This window comes from Dreissena polymorpha, chromosome 3, assembly GCF_020536995.1.
Source record: "Dreissena polymorpha isolate Duluth1 chromosome 3, UMN_Dpol_1.0, whole genome shotgun sequence".
In the NCBI taxonomy this organism is placed as follows: Eukaryota; Metazoa; Mollusca; class Bivalvia; order Myida; family Dreissenidae; genus Dreissena; species Dreissena polymorpha.
This window is the reverse complement of record NC_068357.1, coordinates 133,883,495-133,899,804: the sequence shown is the minus strand read 5'-3', so window position 1 is coordinate 133,899,804 and position 16,310 is coordinate 133,883,495. Positions and strand designations below refer to the sequence as shown.

At 33.9% G+C, this 16,310-nt stretch overlaps 1 protein-coding gene across 4 annotated transcripts in view; it reads left to right on the top strand.

Moving 5' to 3' along the window:
• Positions 1-16,310, top strand: part of LOC127871535 (FERM domain-containing protein 5-like) — a 104,134-nt gene that overhangs the window by 80,155 nt on the left and 7,669 nt on the right. For 3 of the 4 annotated variants that reach the window (XM_052414564.1, XM_052414565.1, XM_052414567.1), the window contains 4 exons: positions 1,499-1,576; positions 4,141-4,209; positions 9,421-9,497; positions 11,977-12,732. In XM_052414564.1, coding sequence (XP_052270524.1) covers positions 1,499-1,576; positions 4,141-4,209; positions 9,421-9,497; positions 11,977-12,732 — 980 coding nt within the window. The remainder of the gene's footprint in view (positions 1-1,498; positions 1,577-4,140; positions 4,210-9,420; positions 9,498-11,976; positions 12,733-16,310) is intronic. The other variant, XM_052414568.1, reaches the window with a different exon arrangement.

Genomic DNA, 16,310 nt, shown 5'->3' with positions numbered 1-16,310 from the left:
TGTACCGTACATGCGTACAAAAACGTGAAATTCTTTAGTCTTCACACTTACCGCTAGCACGACAGCCTGGGCCTAGTGCAATCTTATACGAAGAGAAGCAATTAATTAATCTGTATGGTTTCACTAAATAAATGTTCACCTTTTTGTTATTACCCAGGTTTATGGACTAAATAAAATTAATACTTGACTTTTTATGTCCCCAACCACTATAGTTTTTGCCCTGTCTGTTGGTTGGTTGGTTGGTTTTATTGTTTGTTTGCTCCAACTTTAACATTTTGCAATTACTTTTGCAATATTGAAGATCGCAACTTCATGTTTGACATGCATGTGTATCTCATGGACCTGCACATTTTGAGTTGTGAAAGGTGAAGGTGAAGGTCATCCTTCAAGGTCAAAGGTCAAATATATAGCTTCAAAGCGGCGCAGAATGGGACATAGTGTTTCTGACAAACACATATCTTGTTTGTTATTGTGTTAAAAGATCATAATTCATTATTCATTTTTGTACACAAAACATGTATTTCTTTCACATCATTTTGTTATAGGAGTTAGAGATGTACATGTATAGCACTACACGTCTAAGGTTTGATCCTTTAATGGCTGACGATGAAAGCTTAGACAATGAAGTATCAGCAATTTTAGCAAATGATGTTATATATTGAGAACAGTTCTTTGTGTGCCTTCATGGAGTCGGAAGCATTTTACATTTCACTTTACCAACAATGCGTTCATATATGTTTCCTAAAGCTTCTGTTTTCAATTCCTTTTTAACTACTTGATTGATCTGTTCACAGTTGAATCACCTTTATGTGTACATGATCTTAAATACAAGAATTCTGGCAACAATAAGTTGAACAGAATTATGTCCCTTTGTAGTTTTTCCACAAAATAGTAAAAAATTATGCGTTTTCATCTTCTCTTTAATCAAACTTTCATGGCTGATTGACCTAAATTTGTTAAGAATTATGTCAGATAAAAGTTTTGACCGCATAATGGCCATTTGTCATTTTGTCTACTAAGAGATCATCTTGATGATGTCCAAATATATGATTTCAGGGTATCTGTGTCTCACAGTGTCTGTGACACATTAAATGTTGTTTTACCCCATTTAGCTCCATATTTGTTACCAATATTTATTATTATCTGTTTTGCTTGTCCTTAAACAATAATCTCAGTAATAACATTTCAGTAAATGTCGCAACTCTTTCAGTGGGGGAACCGAATTTTGAAGGCCTTTGCAAACAGTTTGGATACAGATGAGACGCCACAAAACGTGGCGTCTCATCTGGATCCAAACTGTTTGCTATTCTGATAGTATTTTTTTGAAAAAAAAATGGAAGAAATGCTAATTGTAGAAATTAAGCAGACAACATTTTAGCAGACGATAAATTTCCCAGCATGCAAAGGGTTAATCTTATCATTAAGAAGCCTTTGCCATCTAGTTGAAATGAAGTGTTTCACATTTGTCATGTCATTCACAATCCTCTTTTATTTTCAGATTACAGACTTCCTTTAACTCTCCCAAGGTCAGATCAGGGGGCAGCCTATTTTCCAGAGGGTCAAAGTTCAGATTCAGGTATGTCACTATGCCATTGTGTAATGAATACAGCTGTTTAAAGGCCCTATAAAGGTGACAAATCCAATTATTATGCATATAAACTTGTCTAATTTTTAGCGGATTTCAGTTACTCTTGCATAAAAAAAATGCTAATAACACAGCTGAGGTGCAACATTGTCAATAAGTATTGAAGATATACCCGATTCATAATTGGAAGAAACGTTTACAACTTTGCAACTAACGTAATGTGTAGCCCCAAAGCAGTGACGTATGCTAAAAATAGCCAAAAGAACATTCACTTTTGATTCTATTTTAAAAAACATTTTACCAGCAAAAAGTAACTAATTAGATCACTATGAACGTTTTGACCATTATTAGAAGAGACATACTTTGTGTGTGATACCGGAAAACATTGAAAATCAACGATATATTTTTGGTGACCTGAGTCACTTTCACTTTCCCGAGTAAACAGCGATGTAAATAAACTGATTGTTTGTAACACAATTGACTTGGAGGACACTGTATTTTGAGCTCAAAACAAGTTGTATTGCTCATATTTTTATGGTAATGTCCAATAGCATATTTATATTGATTTTTGATAACCTTTATATATAAAATACGAAAAAAATATTTAAAAATCGATAAATAATTACGGATCTTCACCTTTAGAGAGCCTTTAAGTAGGATATATATCTATGAAAGAGTTCCCTAAATAATTGCATATTAGGAACAGTTAAATAGATCACTGAAGAATTCCCTCAATATGTGCTGTTTGAAATCAATAAAATGATCACTTAATACATTCTCACATATGGCCAGTTACGGGGTCTCTGATTTAAAAATAGGTCATGGGGTTCCCACTTTAAACACATGTATCTCCATACCCTTTTTTTATCCGATATCAACACGAATTAAGGTATATAGGGGTACCTAATGTATTATTATATATAAATACGTCATTTATTTAACGTCTTATACAAGGAAATATATAGCTAAATTAATTGCGAGGTATATAAAATTTCAATTTTAGACGTGATTGTGGTTTTCGATTTAAGACCTTATTGTGACATTTGATTGCATTACTTCCCCTACACCCCCCTCATAGTAATTAAAGGTGCCTAGAACACGGGGTTGTATACAGACCCCATTTTTTATATTGACCTCGTAAGTATAGTCTGAAAACTACAGAGACCGCGTAACTGGCACTATGTATTAGTATATATATATATATATATAAATGTGGAGCATATAGTTGCCAGTTTAGGGTTTCTTACTTACTTCCGTCACACTTTTGTTACCGTTTCTCATTGTGCCTTCAATATTTAACCGATCTCTTACATATTTGGCATGTTGGTACCTTGCATGGACCTAAACCTTATGATGATGTTTGAGGTCACTGGGGTCAAGGTCACGGAGGCTAATAATAGATTTTTCCGTCACAATTTTATATATATATATATTTAATGTATATATATGTGGAGCATATAGTTGCCAGTTTAGGGTTTCTTACTTACTTCCGTCACACTTTTGTTACCGTTTCTCATTGCGCCTTCAATATTTAACCGATCTCTTACATATTTGGCATGTTGGTACCTTGCATTGACCTAAACCTTGTGATGATGTTTGAGGTCACTGGGGTCAAGGTCACAGAGGCTAATAATAGATTTTTCCGTCACAATTTTTTTTACAGTTTCTCATAGTGCCTTCCATATTTTACCGTTCTCTTACATATTTGGCATGTAGGTACCTTGCATGGACCTCTACCTTTTGATGAGGTTTTAGGTCTTCTGGGGTCAAGGTCACGAAGGCTAAAAATAGATTTTTCCGTCACAATTTGGTGACAGTTTCTCATAGCGTCTTAAATATTTTACCGATCTCTCACATATTTGGCATTTATTACCTTGCATGGACCTCTACCTTTTGATGAGGTTTGAGGTCACTGGGGTCAAGGTCACTGAGGCTAATAATAGATTTTCTCAAGGTCACACTTTGGTTACAGTTTCTCATAGCGCCTTCAATATTTGATCGATCTCTTATATATTTGGGATGTAGGTACCTTGCATGGACCTCTACCTTTTTGATGAGGTTTGAGGTCACTGGGGTCAAGGTCACTGAGGCTTATGATAGATTTTCTCAAGGTCACACTTTTTTTCCACACAAACCATATATCGACAAAGCATCATCGGGGAGCATCCATCAGTTTTACTGATATCCTTGTTACTATTTGCAATCATTAAGATAGATCACTGGAGACATTCTCTTGGCTTTTCCTAAATCATTCCTTGCTTAAAAGGGTGAATTGAAATACTGGTACAAAGAAATTGATGCCTTTAGTCAGAACTTACTGAAAGCAGAGAAATTGATCACAATAAAATTTGAAACCTTGTGATCACTTCATTTTCCTATTAGTTTGGATCTTTTTTGTCTCAGGTGAGCATCTTAGGGCGGTAGGTCATCTTGTTTCTTGTAAAACTGATCATCTAATGATTGCCCTTTAACTTTGCTTTTTCTTAATCAATATAATGTATTATATTTAGAATTGTTAAGCAAAATAATTCCCAATTTTATATGTGATGTTGCAGTGGTCGTTGTCAGAACGAGGCCTACAGTGCGAGTGAGGATATTAAGAGAAAGGAACCAGACTTCCAGAGGTAACCTGCATACCACTGGCCATTACAATATTTACAGTATAGTTCTTATAAGTTGTTAGATTTGCAGCATATTTCATAGGTGAGATTTTTCCTCAGATTCGATTGACTCAAGGGCAATATATGAGATTCATTCAAATTTGTTTTTAAAAAGGGGTGAGGCCGTTAGGTATGACCGATTCTGCTGCATATTTCATAAGCTTTCCCAAAAATCAGATTTTGACCCCTGTCTGGATATCACACTGGCAGCTTTATCTGCTCGTATAAAAACATTTTTTGTTAAGAGCCATGTCATTTGCTGTTGTTATACCCCCATAACCATTAGTAATGGGGGCTATATAGGAGTCACTTTGTCGGTCGGTCTGTCCCGAAAATTTCATCTGATCTTCACCAAACTTGGTATGAAGCTGTATCTAGGTGATGTCTAGGTCAAGTTTGACTATGGGTCATGCCGGGTCAAAAACTAGGTCACGGGGTCACTCAGTGCGTTTTAAACTGAAAGTTTGTCTGGACCATAACTATGTCATTTATTGTAAGATTTTAAAATGAATTGATGCATTTGTTCACCATCATGGGTTGGTGTGTCATGCGAAAGAAGTACGTCGATATCTACAAGGTCAAGGTCACACTTGGAGTTCAAAGGTCATGAGCTTGTGCCGGCCATAACTTTGTCATTTATTGTGAAACTTAAAAATCTTTTGGCACATTTGTTCACCATCATTAGGCGGTGTTTCATGTGAAAGAATTACGTTGATATCTCCAAGGTCAAGGTCACACTTTGAGTTCAAAGGTCAAAAATGGCCGTAAATGAGCTTGTCCACTGCCATAACTATGTCATTCATTGTGAGATTTTAAAATCAGTTGGCACATTTGTTCACCATCATTTGACGGTGTGTCATGTGCAAGAATGACGTCAATATCTCCAAGGTCAAGGTCACACTTGGAGTTCAAAGTTCAAAAATGGCCATAAACGATCTTGTTCGGGCCATAACTATGTCATTCATTGTGAGATTTTAACATTAATTACACGGTACATTTGTTCACAATCATTGGACAGTGTGTCATGCAAAAGAATTATGTCGATATCTCCAGGGTCAAAGTCACACTTGGAGTTCAAAAGTGAGATTTTAAAATGACTGTACATTAATTTTGTTCACAGTCATTGGACGGCATGTCATGCAAAAGAATTCAAAAGTTCAAAGGTCAAAATGGCTATAAATGATAATGGCATAATACTTCTTAAAAAATCGCCATAAATTAGCTTCTCTTGTTTTGTGAAGACAGCATGCAAAATATTCTGTGTCAATACAGCATGTGGAGGTATACGTCACATCTGTGACAAAGCTCTAGTTTCCTGATGTTATTATCAAAATTGGTCTTTGAAAATGGATGACAAAATGACGAGCATCAAGGAATTGACTCCCTTTGAATACTGTAAAATTAAAATGGCTAGATTGTGAAGTTTAAAAGGTTTTTAGAAATTCATCTTCATGTTAAGTTCAATTTAATGTCTATTGATAAGTCCGTTCAAGGGGGTCTAATTCTTTGTTATGCATATCGTGTTGTCAAAAATCATTTACATAATTGTTCTCCCCTCGGACAATCACAACCTCCCCAATCACACCCCTGATATTAGGGTAACCCAGTTAGGCTGCTAGATAAACCACATATTAAATTGAACCTGTATAGGCTGTTGGATGTATCACGTATATAGTGTAACTAATATCAGTGGTGGGAAATACTATATAAATATACTGCATATGAAGTTTAACCCTTTCAGTGCGGGAACCAAATTTTGAAGGCCTTTGCAAACAGTTTGGATCCAGATGAGACGCCACAGAATGTGGGGTCTCATCAGGATCGAAACTGTTTGCTCTTCTGATGATATTCTTTGAAAAAAATCGACGAAAATGCTAAATTTAGAAATTTAGCAGACGACATTTTAGCAGACGACAAATTTCCCAGCATGCAAAGGGTTAAATCTCATGATATATGCACTGCACTCTGAGAAAAGGGGGTTTAATGCATGTACGGAAAGTGTCATGCCAGATAAGCCTGTTCAATCCGCACAGGCTAATCAGGGGCGATACTTTCGGCCTAAACTGGATTTTTGCTAAGAAGAAATTTTCTTTAAACAAAAAATATCATAAAAGCGGAAAATGACATCCCTGTTAAGCCTGTGTGGGCAGCAAACGCTAAACTGGCCCTGTTTTACCAGAACTAAGCTCACTTAGACAATTCTTGTCACTGAAAATAATTGGATTGGAACCTCTAGTATAACAGCATTAACTTACAATATCTGTTTTCTTATGTCAGTGTATGTCAATTTAAGTGTGTGTAATTTATGTTCTTAACACTAATGATACATTTTAGGAGTCTGATCATTAAAAATAATTATGTTTCAAGTTCTACTATTAAGTATCATGCAATAAGATGGTAAAGATAAAGTGGAAATTTGTTCAAATTTCTCTGGTTATAAATCTCTATGTTGTGATTAGTTTTCTTGTTTAAGATTTCCTTGAATCATATTTACTTCACATACATTTTTTTTCCAAACATAAAAGATTCTGATAAAATTGCCAATCAATATCCAGATATATTCAGCTTTAAGCTCTTTTCAGGTATAGCATAGAAAGCTTCATAAAACATTTACATGGAATAAAGTTAGACGAAATGTGAGCCTTTTTCAGATTAATTTTTGTTTCATATCCTCTTGACCCACTTTCAGAGTAGAAAGACAAAAAGCAAAGGTGTTAATTGTGCAAAAATATTTGTTGTTTTAATTCATGTTTGATAATGTGATGTGATCATGCCATGAAAGGCCAGTCTGCTGAGCTAATGATAACAATGACATCATCTTGCTGTGAAAAGATGATATGTGAAATCTAAAAAAAACTTCGATATTCATCACTCTAAATACACATATTTATGTAATGGGTTTTTGTTGTAGATTATGATCTAGAACTAGTTAATGTTTCAAAAGAAGATTTATATCAAAATTGAAAAAAACTATAATTGAATAAATTTTAAAAACATTACATTTTGCTAACCTTCAAAAAACATGGATATTTTTAGTTAGTCATCCAACAAGGAAAACTATTCTTGTTGGTGTTGTTTCACTGATACAAAATTGTGTATGGATGTAATGACATGAATTGTTCTTGAAAACTGTAACTAATTCTTTGCTTTTTGTCTAAATGCAATGTTTTTCCTGACTTTATTCAAGAACTTTGTATTTGTTTGTCAAATTTTGTGTGAGAATCCTTTTTATCTGTATACTTTTAATTATGAAGTATGATTATCAATATTATGTGCATTTCTTAAAAAACTTATTTCCTTATTTGGCCTTGATAATTAGGGAAAAGAGTTATATTTTCTTTTGAAATCAATTTGTTATAAGATTAACTCAGCATGCTTTGCTTACCAGGAGTTTTTAAGATACTTGGAAAGCTGGGTTATTCAACATCTAATTATGACCTATAAGTATTATTTTGATTCTAACACAACTTTAAACAAACTAAGTATCCTAATATGTCTTAAATGCTACATAATATTTCCTAAGAAACTTTGCCCACAATCATCTGCTACAGCTGTTTCGTGGATTATTGTACTACCTCTTAATTCTTTATAAACTCTAAGTCCCTTGCATTAACTAGATGCAAAATATTGCATATTGAGAAAGAGGCTAATTGATGCATACATTGTCATCATACACTAATTGATGTGAGTTTAAACAAAATCAACAACAATAATCATTTTTAAAATGAGCAGTGAATAAAGTTATTAATGCACCATTAAGAACAACTAAGAACATGACCTTGCAAACGTTTTCTACAAGATCATTTTTTATGGATCTTCAGAATGATGTATATGAATGAACTGAAGGCTCATGTTTTGGATGTATTTTATGATATTTATTTTAATTGTGCTGGTTTAATCAAGTCTGAATTGATGGACCACAGCATATGTTCATAGTATTTTTGGGTGAGACCTTCATTTATAAAAACATACAATTTTCACACTTGCGGAAAATATTTTAGCTGAAGTGTTATTTTCAAGCGGATCCTTAGAATGTGTTACTTAGCTCTGCCCATAGTCATTGCAGAATAATGTATTATTTAATTTCTTCTTTGTTTATATGCAAGTTTGCACCTGCTGTGTTTGAATTAACAGTTTCTCATTTTGTGTATTTTTAATAAATTATTATTTTGTTTAACTGTTTTGGTACAAATGTATGTGACAAGATTCTATTTAAGAAAATCAACAAAATAATATTTTTGGTGGGAGATAGCAAAATATTGTGACATAATGGTCTATTCACATTCAAGGTATTTTTTATAATCTGAATTGCTGTCGATTATGTGTTTGTGTGTTGCATAGGGGTCTGTCACAATGTAATTGTACCATAAGCCTCAGTCAAACATTCCCGACTTTGACTCCTATTTTTGTGCCAACTGTTCCAACAGAGTCCAGACTGAATTAAGTTGGCTGATGGTCTCTGACTTGCATCATCTAACTGTTGGGACTGGGTGGCCAAATAAGAGCATTGTAGGTAGCAATAATCAGGAGTGGGAGACACATGCAGAGGCCTAGAGGTTGGGGCTTACCTAGAAGTACATTATTAAGAGTATCAGTATTTATGATAAGTGATAACACTGTTGAGTAAAAAAGCATTCAGTTTACAGATTTAGGGTCTATTGTTGCAAGAAATTTCAGTATTTAATACATTTTTGGCTATTTTATATTGGTTGCCTATGGTTGTTTTCTGGGTTGATCTAGCTGCTTTGTGTTTTAGAGAGAACACTTTGTACAGGTTGAGAGTGAACCAACTGCATCTGAAATAGAAAATATGTGCAGTGTAACACTTTGTGGTACTGTCCATGTTGTTATTGACACATTATCTTATCTTTGTTATGAAATGCATGTTTTGCACGGGTTTATAAAAGTTGTTTTCATAATGATTTTCATGATAATTTATGATTTTTGGAAGTGACATGTCAATTAATGTTTATAAATCTTTTAAGTATAACACACCATTAAATGTGAATCTACGTAATTCATTAAAATGTAACCATAGTAAAATTGAATGTACTATTACCGGGTATATTATGGTCTCCCTTAAAAAATAAATAATAAAGGTAAGGACAAATATAACAAAATCAACATTTTATTTAAAAAAACTTATTGACAATTCCATGCTTAATTATTTTTCAGAACGTGTTCGTTGCCCAACTTTGCCCGAAAGTCCGACTCTAAGATTCACATGCGCAACTCTGCGAACATCTCTGAAGGTAAGAATGGTATGAGTGTGAGAAGTGGTTGACAATGTTATTTGCTTTGTGTGAAACATTGTGCACCGTAGAAAGGGGGTGGATGTATTTGTACACACGCTATAGAATATTTTGTCACTATTTCATTATAATGAGTCATATTTTAATATGTTTTTGTCCTTGGTTTCTATGAAATTTTATTGATATACATTTTCAGGATAAATTATAACAGGAGAAAATGTTCATAGGCACTGCTAAAGAAAGCTAAATATTCAATTTTTAAAGAAAATAATTATAATATGTCTTATAGTCTCAATCCTTTTTAAGCCAAAATATTTTCAAATCAGGACTTTATTAATTTAATATCCATAAATGTAAAAATCTGATTAATTTAAACTGAGGACATTCATTTGTTTCCCACTTCATCATGTCATAGTGTTATTACATGCTATGATTATTATCTATCTTAGAATATAAAATATACATGTTGTGTACCTTACTTACATAACTTGCCAATAGTGCATACACATCAATTCACAAAATTGCTTTTAAAAGTACAAAAAGCATACTTGGACTTCTCAATTATTCCCCCCATTCAAATTGGCGTTATCTATTTGTTAACTGTTGTTGCTCAGTACAGACATCATTGTTTTTTTCTCTCTATGTTAAACTTTTTTCATCAGATCATCATCAAACTTAAAATGATTGGCTAGATATGATAAACAAGCAAGCCACCTCATGAATAGAGTGGCTAGATATGATAAACAAGCAAGCCACCTCATGGATAGAGGAGTATGGGCCCTTAAATTGCCTGAAATGGTTTTTATGTGTCTTTGCTCTTCATGGCCATTATTTTTCAATCTGATCTTCACCAAGATTGATATTCATAAAGCATGGACATACATTATTTAATTGTTTTTCCTAAACTTCACGTATATTGATTAAATTGTGAAATAAAATTACAGTCAAAATAATATGTGGCATTTTGGCAGGTTTTTTACATATTTTCTGTTGTTACCCATCGCTGAAACTAACGTTTTAGTTCATTTCTTATTTTAGTTCTTGATTTACAATGTAATTCTTCAAATGATTATCAATTCAATTTTTTTACCATGGCAATTTTCGTGTCCATATAAGAAGGTTTTAATTATGATACAGGGCTAGCGCTGGCCCAAAATTTCTTTGAGCCAATCAGTTTAGGTTTTTCGGCGCGCGAAAACTCGTTTTAAAATAATAATATATACTATCAACTTGTTTATATTTCTTTTAATGACAACAATGGCATTTTCACATATCATAAAATAACATGCTGTTTTCAATATAGAAATAATTATTATATATATAAATGGTACTTGTCAAAGTACACATTTATTTTATACATGTTACATTTAATAGTGGTGTCGATTGTACCAAATTTGAAATCCTGAAAATTAGGCCGTGGGTCTTGGAGCCGCAGCCGTAGGAACCCAACAGGAATAAAGGCAGAGCGCTCCACCCACCCAGATTCCTTACTAATTGTTCTTGTTTTATAGTCTTTCCAATTGCAATTTCGTGTGAATACAATTCGAAATATTATAAACCGTATCACCGCATGTGTATTCGTCATTATATTTTGTCTATAAGGAGCTTCAAAAATAAATTATAATGGACGAAAAATAATGTATCCTAAAACGACAGTCCGAAAAATTGTACGCGTTTGACAATTGAAATAAAATGTGCACATTGTTTGATTGCAGAAAATGAAAACCAGTATCCTAGGAAACACGCAATTAATATGCACTTTGGTTGACGTATTGCTTTACAATAGCATTGTTTGTGAGAAAAACACAACTTATTTATCACCTTTTAATTTCAAACAATAATCGGCAGAAAGGCGTAACATCATCGACGTGGATCTAATTATTTAATTATCATTCTTTGTTCAGATCGATAGTCGGTAGAAAGTAATCAGCTTAGAAATAATTTATTTATTGTTACGCTTCTTTTCATTTGTTTATCTTTAAATACGATGTTTGCCATCAGCCGCTATTTTGTTTGCAGAATTTCCCTATTTGGTTGATTATTTGTAAGTACATTTCAAATTCAGTTGACATTAAATATTATTCTTCAAAGTACACTTTAGTCAATGTCATACAACATGTGTATCTCTTAATTCAAATTATATTTTTTTCATGAAAAACCATTGTATTAGAATCAAGCTATTTTTTCACAAGGAATTTTTTTTTAACGATTGTAGGCGCAAATGTTGTCACTTATTTGCCTGTGCATACGGCACAGACTAATATGGGATTACGATAAGACAAGATACAGACCCATAACAAAGCTAACAAATCAGTTAGTAGGATATTAGTCACATTTTGTAAAATATACGCCAAGTATGATTTTAAGTACAATATTTATAATCAATTATAAAATAATACATATCAGAATATTGTATGCTTATTGTTTTGGAACGTTTTCAGTTTACAGCATGTATTATACTAACATTAATTTATTGCAGCGAACACGTTACCACATATGACCAGTGTCCCGACCGTCTCTGTTCAACCTGAGAATTTCGAAAAACGCAAAAACTCTCGTGGCTCCCAAGAAAATGAAAAACCTAATTCGCAGGAAAATAAGTCTGAGCGTCAAAATTCTTTGAGTAGACGCAAATCTAGAGAATCACAAGAAAAAATAAAACCAACTGAGCAGGCAGAAAGTCCTATTGCTGTAGATGAGAATGCTATTAAGCCCCTGAAAGCCCCTGGGTTAAAGGCAGAGGTCAAAACTTCCGTTCCCGTAGAGGTCTATCATGAAAGCTCAGTTAAACAGCAGACAACTCAGTCTGAAGCTGAGCCTAAAGCAAACAGAGTTGTCCCCCCTGCTTTCAACTACATTAAGCCTTTTGATACTGAAACTAAGACAAAACCATCATCTGAGCCAAAGCCTGCAGTTTCTGATAAAATTCTTACCAATGGTACTGGTGAGCCTGTAAAAGTCGAAGAAAATGTCCAACGCGATGCTGAATCTTTCGAAACCGAGCATCCAAAACCTTTCGTAGGAGCTAGGCCAAAACTTAAGGAGATAGGAAGGTACACCACGAAGGAGGTTATGCGTTACACTGAGGTTGAACAGAGAGAGACGGTGATTGGTCCTGAGTCGGTTATCGTACCAACTTCCACGACGGAAGCAAAACTGGAATCTAAGATCGTGACTTTACCTGTGAGAGTTGCAGCCTCTAGTAAAAATGCTGACGTTAAAGTCGCACACAAAGGTAGTGATGCTCATCCAGCTCTTCCTCCATCAGTCATCATCCTGTACTTTCATTTATGCTGCTTTACGCAGAGAGCCATCCGCTTTGTTCATTTCGGTGTAGCAGATTTGCTGTGGTGGAGTGATTCTCTTAACCAGAGAAAACCTTTATATTCATGAGTTTTAATGACTCACACGTGCACATGTTTCTGATATGACTAATCCAACATATTTTATACAGCTTTCACATTACATGTAACATCTTTACATAGAAACAGTTGAAAAATCTGTATTAGGGGAACACTAAAGTGGGCGAGCTGACGGGCGGGTGGACAGCGGGAAGAATTTGTGTAGAGCATCACAGAATGGATAGATTTTCAAAAAACTTGGCATACTGTAATTACTCTATGTTTTCGGACACTTAAAAATAATTAATTTTTTTCGTGTCCGAAAACTTAGATACGAAAAGTATTCACAAAATATAGGTGTCCGAAAACTTCGAGTCGAAAATTGAAGTGTCCGAAAATAGCGTCAATTGTATCTACGACTACCGGTAATAGCACGCGCTTGTAAAATACCATGCATTATATTATAAATTACAGATATATATGTTTGCACTGCATTTTAAATAATTTTAAATGCTTAATTTATTTGACAGAAAGTAACTACAAGATTGTACTTTGACCAACGAGTTCAAAGATGAGCATGTAATGTACCGATACTCGCTAGTACGAACCTGTAATTAACGCAGTAAAAAAGCAAACTATGAATTCTTTGTTTTTTCATTTCAGATAGTTCTTGTCTAACACCTTCCATTATTCGTAAAACTTGCAATAGGGTGCACCAATATTTGAAGCGTTTACTATTTGTCACAGTTATTTTACTGAGAATGGGTAGTACCATTGCGGTAGATAATTGAACTGCTAATTTGCCCTACCCCTGGTAATTGCCAGTACGCTTATACTATCGTGCGAAACCATTGTTTAATATATGTACCGGTTTACAAGGTTATTTACCTTATAACGCAAATGTAATGGTCCGTTGCCCGCAGGCATGCACCTGCAATGTTTTATGATGTTAATCCGGTTGTAAAACCCCATGATCGAATTGACATTAGATACCAAAAACAGGACCGAAATTTGGTAAAATAGAGCTGAAAAATATACTGTCCGAAAACTTAGAGACATTAATTATGGACGAAAACTCGTGTATCCGAAAATTAAGAGTCACGAAAAATAATTATTTTTGCTAAAAACAGGGGTGTCCGAAAACTTAGAGTGTCCGAAAACATAGAGTAGTTACGGTAAGTGACCAAAATGATGAGAGAGTGAGTGTGAAAGACCAATATCAAGGTCACAATTCAAGATCAAGGGTCAAATTAAGGTGCTTCAATTAAGTAATAAAAGTTGTCTGCCTTATCAGACCTTGTGTTGCACACAAAAAATATGGTCATTAGGTCTGTATAGGTCAAGGTAGTAATATAAGGTCAAATGTAGGAAATAAGTACTTAACAAAATGTCAAGAGCATAACTTTTTCAAGCATGTATGGATTTTTTATAACTTTAAGAATTAATCCGCATGATAAGACAGTGTCAAGCGCAAGAACAAGGTCACTAGGTTGAAGGTCAACGCTACAAGTCAAGATCAAATGTCACATCAAAGTTATTAATTATTTGCAACAGTTATTCTTACTAAACCAGTTTTCTACTGAATTCACAGAAGTATTGATACCTGCTAAAACTTAATCATTTTGCTTAATGCCCAGAATTTCTATATTAATTATGCATACTTGTTACGTAAGGATCATTGTGATGGCATATTCTCAGATTTACTTTCTGGTTTCTTCATTTTATGTTGCTTGTTTTAAATAGTAAATAAATAATTGAGCTTATTTAACTGTTTAAGAACTCTCTTTCTTCTGTTTTATTATAGCCTTGTGGTTTTCTTACATGATTCTTTTCTTGCCTTAACAGGTTTTTGTTTCCCTCTCATACTTTATGAGACCTGTTGTAATTTGGAAACATGCCACAACACAGCATGTTTATGGGATACAGAATGTTAATATGGGACAATATTGTTATGAGATGTAACCAGAATTTAGATAGACGGTGTCATAATAAGTATGGCTATCACCTTCAAATAGTCCGAGCTCAAATCATTATTCTCAACAAAATGCAAATTGCTGGCCTTAGAAGTTCCATGACTTCATAAGGTCTCTATACTGACATGGTCTTACTTATTGCTGGCCTTAGTAGTTCCATGACTTCATAAGGTCTCTATACTGACATGGTCTTACTTTACATATTGACCAACAACAATCTCATAACTTTCATTATTACTGGTTCAATATTTAAATATTAAATTCCATCAATTCCTGAATATGTTTTTTGTGGCATGGGATGGTTTTATTAATTAAAAAGATTGATGTCATGCTCAATTATGTCAAAATTAACTCATAATCTGTTTTGCCATATGGCATGTTATAAGATTTGTGTTGCATTTGTATTGCATATTTGTGCAAATGTTTCATGGCAGTCTTCAACCTTAAACTTTAACCAAATTTCAGTGTTCATTCCGCCATAAATGACATAGTATACTATTGAAATTTTTAATGGAACAAAAGCGTTACTTGTAGTCTTGTATCATAGTTAATTTTTATGTCAACCTTTGGGCTGGGCTTACTTTTCTATGTTAAATGGATGCCTCAGAATAAGTCTTAGGCCACGACTTTTTTTTTTATTGGTTTACAAAAATTATTTTGAAAATGGTCCATCGGGCGGTCGAAAAAAAAAAAAAAAAAAAACATCGGAAAAAAAAGTTAATACTAATAACATCAGAACAAAGACAACATATCTTTTATAACCTTAACACAGAGACAAAAAATCAAATTATGCAATGAAACACATCTATATCTTCAAATGAAATGAGTCCTAAAAGCACCTTTTGTAACATCAGGCAATTTTAAACACTCCATTACATGACATGCGTTCTTCTCCCATTAAAACGAAAAACTGCGCTTCATTTCCATAATTCGATGCGCTTCATTACACAATGCAATGCCCGTTGCATAAATCTTATATAAGATAAACTACTCATACACAAATTACCCGGTATGTGTTTGCTCTTACTCGACTTATGAGATCGTACATGAAAAAAAATCGAGGTAGATCGAACCATGCGTCGTCGCGGTAATGTTTGTCAAAGTTATTGTTGTCATGAAAACTCGTTGATTTACAACGCAAAACGTCTTATTTGAACTGATGCGAATTAATTTAATCATATTTGTCAACTTCGCTTTTGCTTTATTTTGATAATTTAATCCAAAGTTTAATGTTAGCAAGTGTTTTTTTTTACCGGAATTGTAAACAAGGAGTCAGTTAGTCTTCCGAAAATGTGCAGTCTGTGTGAATTGACAGTTTGACGTCATCAAAGGAAAGCCGCTTTCTGTCGGAAGCAATAAAGCGACAAATTTCGCGCCGAAAAAAAAGGCTTCCTTTGTCTAGCAATCAACATGCCGAACCAATCGTGTGTTTGTTTCTCAATTGCAATCCTCAAATTTTATAAAAGCACGTGCATAGCTCCGCCTTCGAATCTTTTGCC